The 13,711-nt window shown below is 39.1% G+C and overlaps 1 protein-coding gene across 1 annotated transcript in view; it reads left to right on the top strand.

Moving 5' to 3' along the window:
- Window positions 1-13,711, top strand: part of LOC128920062 (short stature homeobox protein 2) — a 216,758-nt gene that overhangs the window by 68,199 nt on the left and 134,848 nt on the right. Inside the window, exon 3 of the mRNA XM_054226315.1 lies at window positions 289-346. Within this exon, the coding sequence (XP_054082290.1) occupies window positions 289-346 (58 nt within the window). The remainder of the gene's footprint in view (window positions 1-288; window positions 347-13,711) is intronic.

Raw genomic sequence — 13,711 nt, 5'->3', positions numbered from 1 at the left:
CTCATAAATTCAAATGTTTCTATAAGCAGTTTCGAATAAGAGTTATGCAACAACATCAGCCGGCAAAACGGCAGCTGTGCAAACTAAACAAAGTTATCAGAAATTTCTGCATTACCGAAAAAGCTCATAATTGTTTTTACCCATATATTCCATTTTCCCTCATGCACCCAATATATAACATTCTGTCTCTTTGGTTAAATTTATATCGCATATACATATCTGAATAGCAGATGTCGCAATATATTTAAGCGATTTTTAAACTTCAAAGTATATTATATGTCATTCCAGGTTTGGTTTCAGAATAGAAGAGCTAAGTGTCGAAAACGAGAGAGCCAGTTGCATAAAGGTTGGTGTGGTCCTATATTATGAAACATTTTCATATTTTTTGTTTTTAATTTTTAATATTCCTTTTTAGAGAAACCTATTAACATTACATACTATTAAAACAAAACTTTTAATTAAGCTATTCAAAACATTCTCCAACATCCGTACGTACATATTATAAAGAACTCAATACCTATAAAACATTAAAAAAATGCATATTAGATTAAATTACAGATTGAGGATTGCACTGCAACCTGAATATGAATATATAAAAAAATTCGAAATTATTCGTAAAATATGTACATAAAATTACTCAGCTGTTAATCGTTTGTAATTATGACTATTTTGACCCATAAGTTGGCGGAGCAACGCTCATTTAAATTTTTGTGTAACAATTTCAGCAAGCATTTTTAGAAGTCCTCAACATGTCCTTTGTATGAGAGGAAGGCGTGGTTATAATACGACATTCTCCATTTTTGAACTGTATAAGCAAGTACCTAAAAGAAACGACTGCAGAAAGTTTGGTTTAGTAGCTTTAGTAGTTGTTGAGATATGCACAAGAAACTTAGTAGGGGGCGGACCCACGCAACCTTCCCCTTCCTATGATGCCAAGAAACACGTGTCATAAGTTTCATCCCAATTCAATCGGCGATTTCTTGCATTAATATGCATGATTACTGGACTCAACAGACCGAGGATATCAAATATTTTGGAGATGATTGATAAAACAGATCGCTTTGTGGCTGATTACATATCTGGTACTTCAAAATTACAACAGAAGCTGTCAGCTAAAGGTTTCCACGACATGCCTAAAGCCTTGGTAATATTTTCTTCAGCTGTTTTAATTGACACTTCATTACAAGATGCGTCAGCTAACTGCGCAGAATTTGAATGCCATATAGTAATCGAAAGTCCAAGAGAGCGAAGAATTTCTACAAGTTCCCTTTTTAATTATTCTAAATTTTCAATGCTTTCTGCACCAAAGAAATCAAAATTACTTGAACATTTCGTTAGTGAACCGAAAAATTATAAAACAATAAAAAAACAGAACGTTATTATTAATATCGACAGCCGTACTAAACACGTGCATAAGCAAATTATATGTACAATCAGCTGTTCTCTTCATACATTACAATTACCACCTGTGATCAAAGCTGCCATTGAATAAATACAGAATAAAAAGTTTTATTCCCAACTTCATTACCGACACCCAGTAGGGAAATCGCTAAAAACAAAAAATGGCTGAACCTCTACATGAGGTGACGCCGAGAAACAGTCTAAGCTCGTTTTCATAAAATTAAAGAATTACAAAAGGCTAACTCTCTTGTAAATGAAAGGCTTAAAACTTTAAAAGCGATGTGTAATCAATTACACAAACATAATATAGCACTCAAAAAAGAAAACAAAGAACTGAAACCCAGTAAAAGCAAGCCTGTTAGTACGGCACCAAAACCATCAAATGTATGTGTTGATGAAGTATACGAAACTGATGAAGATGAACTATCTAAAGAAACTGAGTGGATACTCAAAAAGAAGCGCTCTTCAAACTTTAATAAAGTATATGACAATTGAACAACAACAAAATTTTTGTCAAACGAAAATATACCTTGATTTAGCTACGAGAGCAAACATAACAGACCAATAAATGTAATGATAACAAATTTACATATTTTGTTATAAGATTGTATTGTATTGAACAAATGCATCAACAATGTTAGCGATGCGCTGTTTGCTTTTTTGCGCATTTATCGCGCAGGTTTGCAATTAGGAATACGATACATTATCAAAGTTTATGCAACTGCGTTTGGGAAAGAGATACAAATACATACAAGCAAAATACATTTAGGAAGTCAGCCTACATGATATCACATCTTATAGGCCAATATCGCTGTTGCCAGCTTTATCGAAAGTCTTCGAGAATGTTCTCATAAAGAGGTTCAAATCAATAATAGAACTAAAACACCTTATACCAGTACATCAGTTCGGGTTTCGTAATCATCATTCAGCAATTGACGAGGAGCACCAATTTGTTAATTTCGTTGAAAATGCTATAGATAACAAGTAAGGAAGTGCTCAGTTCGGTTGTGGCCGAACATTTTATACTCTCGCAATTTATTTATTTAATATTATATAATAGACAATTTGACCCACATATTCGTCATATATGTTGGACCTATGGACCTCAACTATGGGGTTGCTCAAGCCAAAACTGTATTGCCTACATTCAGCACTTCCAAAATAAGGTACTAAGAAGTACAGTACTTTTCGCAAATATAAAAAATTTAAAATAATCCCATTTAAATGAACAGTTTGTTCAATTACAGGAATCACGCTTATTTTGACCATTTGGTGAATTAAGCGATTACGTGGGAATCAAAATTTGAAAGTTTTAAATTGTACAATATTAAAATTTTATCCAAAAGTATGAAATCGATATGATTAAAATTTCAAGAATGTAAAACTTTAAACGGATTTATCTCAAAACTCGTATTTTGAAGTCAGTGGACACAATTTCTTGAAAAGTTATGAAGCGATTCTGTTGAAAAATTTCAACACATCTTTATTACAACTACTTTTCGAGTCAATATATGGCATATGGCATTTGACCACAAAAGTTAGTCTTTTTGTTCAAAATCTATCAAGAATTAAGTTTTTATTCTTTTCTTTTTTCGTTCGTTCATTAACAACAAATATTTTTGGTTTGTTGATTTGGATGATCCAATAATGAGTTATGATGTCCACGGCTAGAACCTTTTTTTGGACACTGCATGGAAGATAAGGTTTCAGAATTTGTAAATATAAATATTATTTATAATAATATATTTCACTACCGGTGATTTTTTCACTGTGATTGAAAAATCACATATAGCAACTGTGATCATCTTTTGTAAATATCATAATAGAGAAGTTCAGTGTTTTTGTTCGATCACAGTAGATATAGGAGTTCAGTAATTCTAATTCGATCACTGTTCGAAAAGTAATAATCACTGTCCAGTAGCAATCACAGTTCAGTAGCAATACCAGTTCGAAAGTAACAATATCAGTTCGAAAGTAGCAGTCACTTTTCAGTAACAATATCAGTTCGAAAGTAGGAATCACTGTTCAGTAACAATATCAGTTCGAAAGTAGCAATCACTATTCAGTACCAATATCAGTTCGAAAGTAGCAATCACTGTTCAGTAACAATATCAGTTCGAAAGTAGCAGTCACTGTTCAGTGATCACAGTAGCAATTTAAGTTGCGATTTGGATAATTTTGGGTATGGTGATTACAAAAGCAGTTAAATGTACCCAAAATTTTTTAATTAGGTAATTGTAATTACAAAAGCAGGTAAATTTTGGATTTCGTTAAAATTAATAATAATAAAAATGTAAATGTAAAAAATTAAAAAAAAGTGTGAGGACAAATTCTCATAAATTCGTTTTTTTTTTTTGTTGTGATCGCAATAGTAATATAGTGATTCACAGTGATTCAAAAGTAGCAATATCGCTCATCACTAGTTTAAATACATATGTATCTTTAATATGCTGAATTAAATATATGATTGTAAATATTAAAAAAATTTGAATATACTCATGTTTTCAACCTCTTAAACCCACCTGACCCCTTAAAGGAGACAGAATACATATGTATGTGCACTTAAAGTTCATTTTTTATACTTACACACATTATACGAGTATAATAGACAATTTTACCCACATATGCGTCATATATGTTTATGGTATAAAATCCATTGAAAGTTGGGAACCCTAATATTAGGTGAGAAGCACCGACGTCCTCATGTTTGATATATGGGGTCTTCACAACCTATGGTCCGATTTCGGCGATTTTTAGAAAAGGGCTGCCACACTATAAATGCAGCATTTATACAAAGTTCTGTTCCGATATCTTCACTAGTGCTTACTTTATGTATTGTAAAGTAAAGGATTCAGATCGACTTCAAAGTTCTGGTATATAGGAAGTAGGCGTGGTTGTGAACCGACAGCATATCATTGGGCTGCGAGGAAAATATTGCAAACCAAATTTTTCACATATAATTTTGTATACCTTCGTACCTTCTTTATAATGAAATTTAAGGTTTCTGGTGTTTCCCTTACTGAATTAAAGTATTTTTAGTCGTTTTCAACATAACCTTTGTATGGGGGGTGGGCGTGGCTATAATCCGATATCCTCAATTTTTGGACTATATAATGAAATGCCCGAAAGAAACGACTCCTGAGAATTTCGTTGATATAGCTTTAGTAGTTTACGAGTTATGTACAAAAAACTTCCGCAAAACCTTTCTCTCGAAAACTCCTAGTGCCGTCTCATCGGATGTTGACATCGTCCACGCTTCTGCACCGTAAAGTAGGACAGGAATGACGAGAGACTTGTAGAGTTTGGTTTTTGTTCGTCGAGAGAGGACTTTACTTTTCAATTGCCTACTTAGTCCATAGTAGCACCTGTTGGCAAGAGTGATTCTGCGTTGGATTTCCAGGCTGACATTGTTATTGGTGTTAATGCTGGTTTCCAGGCAGACGAAATTATCTACAACTTCAAAGTTATGACTGTCAACAGTGACGTGGGAGCCAAGACGCGAATGCGCTGACTGTTTGTTTGATGACAGGAGATATTTCGTCTTGTCCTCGTTCACTACCACACCCATACGCTTCGCTTCCTTATCCAGTCTGGAAAAAGCAGAACTAACGGCGCGGGTGTTGTTTCCAATGATATCGATATCATCGGCGTACGCCAGTAGCTGTACACTCTTGTAGAAGATTGTACCTTCTCTATTTAGCTCTACAGCTCTTATAATTTTTTCCAGCATCAAAGTAAAGAAGTCGCTCGATAATGAGTCACCATGTCTGAAACCTCGTCTGGTATCGAACTACTCGGAGAGGTCCTTCCCGATCCTGACGGAGCTTTTAGTGATGCTCAACGTCAGTTTACACAGCCGTATTAGTTTTGCGGGGATACCAAATTCAAACATCGCGGCATAAAGGCAACTCCGTTTCGTGCTGTCGAAAGCAGCTTTAAAGTCGACAAAGAGATGGTGTGTGTCGATCCTATTTTCACGGGTCTTCTCCAAAATTTGGCGCATGGTGAATATCTGGTCTGTTATTGATTTACCAGGTCTAAAGCCACACTGATAAGATCCAATCAGTTTGTTGACGGTGGGCTTTAGTCTTTCACACAATACGCTCGACAGAACCTTATACGCGATGTTGAGGAGGCTTATCCCACGGTAATTGGCGCAAATTGTGGGGTCTCCCTTTTTGTGTATTGGGCAGAGTACACTGAGATTCCAATCGTCAAGCATGCTTTCTTCCGACCATATTCTGCAAAGAAGCTGATGCAAGCACCTTATCAGCTCTTCGCCGCCGTATTTATTCACGGGCGGGCAATGGAACATCTGCTCCATCGTCATCGATTGGGGAATCGGGTTCACCATCTCCTGGTGTTGTACTTTCACTGCCATTCAGCAGTGAAGTGTTCCCTCCACAAACTCAGTATACTCTGGTCATCAATAACTAGATCACCTCTGGGGGTCCTACAGGAGTGTGCTCCGGTCTTGAAACCTTCAGTTAGTCGCCGGATCTTTTCGTAAAATTTTCGAGCATTACCCCTGTAGGCCAGCTTGTCAAGCTCTTCATACTAACGCATTTCGCCCTCTTTCTTTTTTTGTCTGCAAATGCGTATCGCTTCCCTCTTCAGCTCTCGGTATCTTTCCCATCCCGCTCGTGTTGCGGTCGATCGCAACATTGCGAGGTAGGCAGTCTGTTTTCTCTCCACTGTGAGACGACAATCCTCATCATACCAGCTGTTTTTCTGAGAACCAATGGTTTCGGTTGCAGCTGTACGTAAGGAGTTTGATATGCCGTCCCACAGCTCCCTTATACCGAGATGCTGATGAGTGCTCTTAGAGAGCAGGAGTGCAAGTCGAGTAGAAAATCGTTCGGCAGTCGGTTGTGATTGCAGCTTCTCGATGTCGAACCTTCCTTGTGTTTGTTGACGTGTGCGCTTTTCTACACAGAGGCGGGTGCGTATCTTAGCTGCGTATCTTAGATAGTGGTCCGAGTCGATGTTGGGACCACGAAGCGTACGCACATCAAAAACACTGGAGACATGTCGTCCATCTATCACAATATGATCGATCTGGTTGCGAGTGATTCGATCCGGGGACAGCAAAGTAGCTTGATGGATTTTCTTATGCTGGAATCTAGTACTACAGACGACCATATTTCGGGCCCCGGCGAAGTCGATCAGCCTCAGACCGTTTGGTGATGTTTCGTCATGGAGGCTGAATTTTCCGACTGTTGTGCTAAAGACACCTTCTTTACCCACCCTAGCGTTGAAATCGCCAAGCACGATTTTGACATCGTGGCGGGGGCAGCGCTCATATGTACGTTCTAGGCGCTCATAGAAGGTATCTTTGATCACTTCGTCCTTCTCTTCCGTCGGGGCGTAGGCGCAAATCAGCGATATGTTGAAGAACCTCGCTTTGATGCGGATTGTGGCTAGACGTTCATCCACCGGAGTGAATGCCAGGACTCGACGACGGAGTCTCTCTCCCACCACGAATCCCACACCGAATTTGCGCTCCTTTATATGGCCGCTGTAGTAGATGTCACAAGGACCCACCTTCTTCCGTCCTTGTCCCGTCCATCGCATTTCTTGGATTTCGGTGATGTCAGCCTTTACTCTTACGAGAACATCAACCAGCTGGGCAGAGGCACCTTCCCAATTAAGGGTCCGGACATTCCAGGTGCATGCCCTTATTTCGTAGTCCTTTAAACGTTTGCAGTGGTCGTCATCAAAATTGGGGTCTCTCATCTCAGGCTGTTCTTTCTTTTTCATTGGGGGGTGTTTTTATGTGGTGGGTCCCAAACCCTACGCACAACCGCATAGGCGGGTTTCGCCTTCTCACTTTAGCTCGCCTCCAAACGGATGTCTGTTGGCTACCTAGAGGATACTTGGTCTAAGACCGGAAGTCGTGAGCTGCTTGAGCCACATGTAAAAGAATCGTTCCTGGCCACTCCCAAGTAAATGACAGTCAGAAACTTTCCTCACTTACGTGAACTTCTACATATGACTCCATCCTCCTTTACCCGATAACACCGTTCAATTAAACGGGGAAGCCAATTAACCATAGGGTCAACTAAATGAAAAGTTCTGTATAGTTAATGCTCCTTGGTATGTTAGATATGCTGATCTTCTCCGTGATCTTGGTGTGGATTCGGTAGTAAATGAAATAACGAAACTTGGAAAGTCTCGCAAAATGATGCTAAGACCGCATATAAATTAAGATGCATCCACACTTATCGGAACTGCTGAAAGAGAAAACCTACTGAAACGTAAGAGGCCTTCAGACTTAGCAAGGCAGCTGTAGCAGCAAATGAATTTCTCTAACAGTTAGGTTAGGTTAGGTTAAGTGGCTGTCTAACGACTTGCATCCACAGAGAAGGTGTGTAATCGTTTCTTCTTCTTCTTCTTCTTCTTGGCAGCTACTGCAGTAATCATTGAAACGTAGCCCCAGTCTGCTGGCGTGTCTCCCAATCAGACTGTACCCCGTTAACACCCCTACAAGGGTTCTTGTTTCATTCCTCTTAAATTTCAATAAGCAACAAGTACGGCTCTTATTCCACTCTGGTTCACGTTTGTCTGCTTACGAAGCAAGTCGTTACTTGTTTCCATTGTGATTCAGCCGTATCTACTGCAGGTATTTGCAGGTTGCCTGAGGTATATATATTGCCTCTTTATCGGCCTCCAACTGTGGTGCCCAATCTAGCTAGCTCATCTGTCACACAGTTCCTAGGGATTTCGTTATGTCCTGGGACCCATTGCAGGTGTATCGTGAAATATGACGTCATTGTCAATAATAAATCCAAGCATTCTTTCACTATCTTAGAAGATATTCTATGAGACTTTAATGATTTTAAAGCCACTTGACTATCCGAGAATATGAATATTTGTCTGGTGGCTAACACTCTTTTTGACAAAATGAGAAGGCTTTCTTTAATTGCAGTGATTTCTGCTTGGAACACACTGCAATGATCTGGTAGCCGGAAGGCGATTCTGGTATCTAGTTTTTCTGAGAATACCTCACCTCCAACTCGTTTGTCTAGTTTCGACCCGTCCGTGTAGATACTTATCACTGAATCTTTGTCCACTTTTCCCATATCCCACTGCTCTCTAGAGGGGAATGATATATGTAGTTCAGATTTTAGATTAATTTCTATGGGATTGCGAAAATCCGTCCTATTTGGTAGAAATGGGAACTTGCCGAGTATACTAGAATGTCCCCTATTGCAGTTTTGCAGTAGTGAAGATTCTCTCAGTCTAAGTGCCGATTTCGCAGCCTGCTACTTACAGAATATGTCTATAGGAAGTAAGTACAGAATAACATCTAATGCCTGGCTCGGCGTTGTTCTGAGAGCTCCACTGATACATATACATGCCGCTCTTCGTAGGCTCCCCATGCTCTTTACTGCGTACTTCTTGTCGATTATTGGCCACCAGACCAATATACCGTATGTCATAATCGGCCTTACCACAGCTGTGTAGAGCCAATGCGATACGCGGGGTGTTAGTCCCCATTTTGGCCCGACCATCCTTTTACAGGTGTATAAGGCCAAAGCCGCCTTTCTTACCCTGGCTTCTAAGTTTGGTTTCCATGATAGCTTCCTGTCTAAAATTAGTCCCAGATAGCTTGCCTTCTCACTTATTGTTAGTGATGTGTCATTTATTGAAGGTGGTGTGAACTCTGGAATCTTATGTTTCCTAGTAAACAGCACTGTCTCAGTTTTACTTGCGTTTAGGCTTAATCAACAGGATTTAGCCCATCGATTTAACTTGTTTGCAAAAGGTCCGCGAGGATACTTGGGAATTTTCTTCTAATTGAAACCGCCACATCATCAGCGTAGGCCACAACATGTACTCCCCCTTTCTCTAGATGTAACAACATACTATTCATTGTTAAGATCCATAGAAGGGGGGATAGCACGCCTCCTTGAGGTATGCCCCTACGGACAGATCTGCATATCGTTGAAACCCCCAGCGTTGAAGTTATGAACCTGCATAGAAGCATGTGTTCTATAAGCTTCGTGAGTGATTCCGACACATGCAGATTTTTAAGCGCGCTGATAATGGACTTAGGCTGGATGTTGTTAAAAGCTCCTTCTATAACCAAGAAAGTTATGAGAGCGTATTCCTTTACTTCCAGAGCCCTTTCAATCTCTGTTACCACAGAGTTTAAAGCTGTTTCCGTGGATTTTCCTTTGGAGTACGCGTGTTGCAAAACTGCTAACCTGGAGGTAGTCTGCTTCTTATGTTAATTTCCATTAGTCTTTCCAACGTTTTCAGTAGAAATGAGAAAAGACTGATTGGTCTAAAGTCCTTTGGACTGCTGTGAGAGCTTTTGCCCGCTTCTCCATAGTGAAGGAATAAAGTTCATTTGGAGAGCCCCTTCGAGAATGGTTACTAACCAACCCGTTACGTAACTTAGCGATTTTTGTAGTTTTGTATGCCGTCAAGTCCCAGTGATTTAAAAGGTTTGAAACTATTAACTGCCCATCTTATCTTTTCTTCTGATATTAAGTCGGCAATATTAGGATCTGGTTCAATTTCAGTATCTAGTGTATACTCTGCGGTGAAACTCTCTGAGCTGCCCGGGAAGTGTGTATCCATCAGCAATTTTAGGGTTTCCTCACTGGATTCCGTCCAGCTCTGGTCCGGCTTCTAAAGGTGCCCAATGTTATGTGCAGATTTTGCTATTACTTTTCTTAACCGAGATGCTTCTGCCGTTGTCTCGATCTCTTCACAGAAGGATTTCCACGAATTTCGTTTAGATTTCCTCATTTCTTTTTTGTATGACCTTAGAAGGCTGTAGTAGCGGTCCCATTCCTGCTCTGCTTGGGATAGTTTTGCTACATTGAATTGCTTCCTGCACTCCTTCTGAGATTTCTTAAGCTCGGAGGACCACCATTGGGGCCCAAAGCTTGCTGATAAGATTTCGTGAATCTTTCAACTAAGGTGTCTATGTCTTCCTTGTACTTAGGTTGGAATGGAGGAATCGTAGGAATATTCTTGTTTAGCTCTTGCATGTGCACGAGCCAGTTTGTTTTCCTATGATTTCTGTATTTGTTCTCACGATCTACTATTTCACTCAGTACAAAATCAATATACCGATGATCGGAAAAGGAGTGTTCTTCTAAAACCCTCCATCGTGTTACTCTATCTATCAACTCTTCCGACACAAGTGTTATATCTAATACTTCTTGCCGGTTTCTAGTGATAAAGGTTGGCGTGTTGCCTCTATTGCTCAACAAGAGTTTTGTGCCTACTAAATAATTAAAGAGCAACTCACCTCTTACATTGATATCAGAACTGCCCCACAGTGAATGATGGGCGTTTGAATCACATCCAAGTATCAATGACCTCTTGGACGCCTCACTATCTTGTACCAGCCTTTTTATAAGCAGCGATGGCACCTGCTCCTCGTCGTACGGCATGTAGCAAGAGACTAGCCGGTAACTACCTCTGCCCATCTCCCAGCTTACTGCCGTTGTGTCTTTGTCACTATATTCGTATAATATAACAAGTAAGGAAGGGCTAAGTTCGGGTGTAACCGAACATTTTATACCCTCGCAATTTATTTATTTAACTTATTTAATATTATATAATACACAATTTGACCCACATATTTGTCATATATATTGTATAAAGTCCATTGAAAGTTGGAAACCCTAATATTACGTTAGAAGCACCGAGGTCCTCATGTTCGATATATGGGGCCTTGAAAACCTATGATCCGATTTTTGCGATTTTTAGAATGGGGCTGCCACACTATAAATGTAGTATTTGAGCAAAGTTATGCACCGATATCTTCACTAGTGCTTACTTTATATATTGTAAAATAAACTATTCTTCAAAGTTCTGGTATATAGGAAGTAGGCGTGGTTGTTAAGCGATTTGGCCTATTTTCACAACATATCATTGGGATGTAAGGAAACTATTACAAACCCAGTTTCATTGAAATCTGTCGAGTGGTTCCTGAGATATGGTTTTTGACCCATAAGTGGGCGACGCCACGCCCATTGTCCATTTTGTAAAAAAATCTGAGTGCAGCTTCGATCTGCCATTACTTATGTGAAATTTAGTGATTCTGACGTTTTTCGTTAGTGAGTTAACCCACTTTTAGTAATTTTCAACCTAACTTTTGTATGGGAGGTGGGCGTGGTTATTATCCGATTTCAACTATTTTCATAATGTGTGGTGGGGTACGTAAGAGAATCGACTGCAGAAAGTTTGGTTTATATAGCTTCGTTGGTTTGCGAGATATATACAAAAAACCTATTTGGGGACGGGGTCATGCCCACTTTTCCAAAAAAATTACATTCAAATGTGCCCCTCCCTAATGCGATCCTATGTTCCAAATTTTATTTTCATAACTTTGTTTATGGCTTAGTTATAGCTCTTTATGTGTTTTTGGTTTTCGCCATTTTATGGGCGTGGCAGTGGACCGATTTTGCCCATTTTCGAAAGCAACCCTCTCACTGCCCCAAGGAACATGTGTTCCAAGTTTCATTAAGATATCTCAATTTTTACTCAAGTTACAGCTTGCACGGACGGACGGACAGACGGACAGACATTCGGATTTCAACTCCACTCGTCATCCTGATCATTTATATATATATAACCCCATACCTAACTCTATTATTTCTTGGTGACACAAACAACCGTTATGTGAACAAAACTATAATACTCTGTGCAACAGGTTGCGAGATTATAAAAACATTAAGTTCCTTTTTAGCCAATATACATGCCCTGTTCTTACCTTCGCAATGTGACACGTATAACTTATAATTCGGTGTTCTCAGTCCGCAAATCCGCCCTCCATTAACCCATGGCTCCTGAATGAGGACAAAGTCAGGTTGATCTGTTGCCATGCGGTTAATTAGAGCTACTGACGCTAGTTTGCTATGGTGAAGATTTATTTGTAAGAGATGCATTAGTTAAGGTTACATCATCTTGAGAATCGCTTAAAAGCTCTTTCTCGGTATATAAATTGGAGAGCCTGCCCGCTAGTTCAGACTCTGAGGAGCACTCACCTTGTTCGAGGCTATCGACATTGCTCGAGGACTCCATTGGATCTTCCTTTACCTCACCCATCTCGTTATCCGAGGTTAGATGGTCGATAGCGCCGGCATCCGCTTTGTAAGACTTACTACTACTACTTAGTGAAGCCATAATTAATTTCACTGCCACTTTGGTTCAGCGGTTCAATTGAATCATTACTAGTTTGGCTCCGGGATACACCTCTCCCACCTTCGCTATAGCGGCTTTATATAGCTGGACCGATCTTTCGTCATCACAAGCTACTAACTTGATCTGGCCCTGGTACCATCTAACAGTTAGCTTTTAATTATTTTTTTAACTTATTAGAATTGAACTGTAGTTAGTGAATTGTAAAAAAAATTATTAGTTCTGATTGAAATGGAGCACGAACCATGAGGATATCATTTAATGAACGATTAGAAGTAGTGCGCGCAGAGGCGTTCACGAAGCTTGATCGTAGTACTTTGTGGACGAAGTATGCAATGATGAGGAATTATATAATATGAGCCATTATATGCCCAAGTTCAATATATTCATTAATGAAATTTGCATTCATATCCTTTAATAAGTTTGTTGTTGGATAGACGCCTTTCAAGAGAGAGTAATCTCTTCTGGGCATTGTAAAAAGAATCTCCTAATATTGTAGGTGAAGCCTTAAATGGCAATCGAACTTGTACACGTCCATAATCTTTCACTTGAACGTTTTGAACTAAATACTGTTCTCATAAACTTTCTTCCTCGGCTCAAATCAAATCAAGTTTAGATGAGTTTGAGTTTAGTGTGATATTACAAATAGATGGGAGAGTTTCAAAATTACTACTGACAATCCAGCCTAGTTTGCTGTTTTGAAGATAAGGTAAACCTTTACCAAGTGACATTGTGCCATCTTGAAGACACTCAAAAAATTTCTGCATTGAGTAATAAATCTATCCGTTGCGATTTGTAAAACCTAAATATCTTCAGAAATATTCGATTTAGAAATGTTAATAAATTGGCTAGGTAGATTTGTTGAAATTTGTTTTGTTACGGCGAATTACGATACGTAAGTAAAATTTAGATGTGATGGTAGCATTTATTGCAAACTTTGATTTAGCACGAATATCTGAAATACCTGAGATTTGCTAATGTAAGAAATATATAATGTATATAAATGAGAGTGTGCGTGCGATGAGTGAAACTAAAGGATTAGTTGTTAAATGGTGAATGTTGAATTGTTCATTTCCTTGTAGTTCTACGGTTTGTGGAGGCGTTGCTACTGAGGCAAAATGAGATGACAATGGCACTCACGGTA

Source organism: Zeugodacus cucurbitae, chromosome 3, assembly GCF_028554725.1.
Source record: "Zeugodacus cucurbitae isolate PBARC_wt_2022May chromosome 3, idZeuCucr1.2, whole genome shotgun sequence".
In the NCBI taxonomy this organism is placed as follows: Eukaryota; Metazoa; Arthropoda; class Insecta; order Diptera; family Tephritidae; genus Zeugodacus; species Zeugodacus cucurbitae.
Note: the sequence above shows the minus strand (reverse complement) of the source record. Positions and strands in the feature narration are given on the sequence as shown.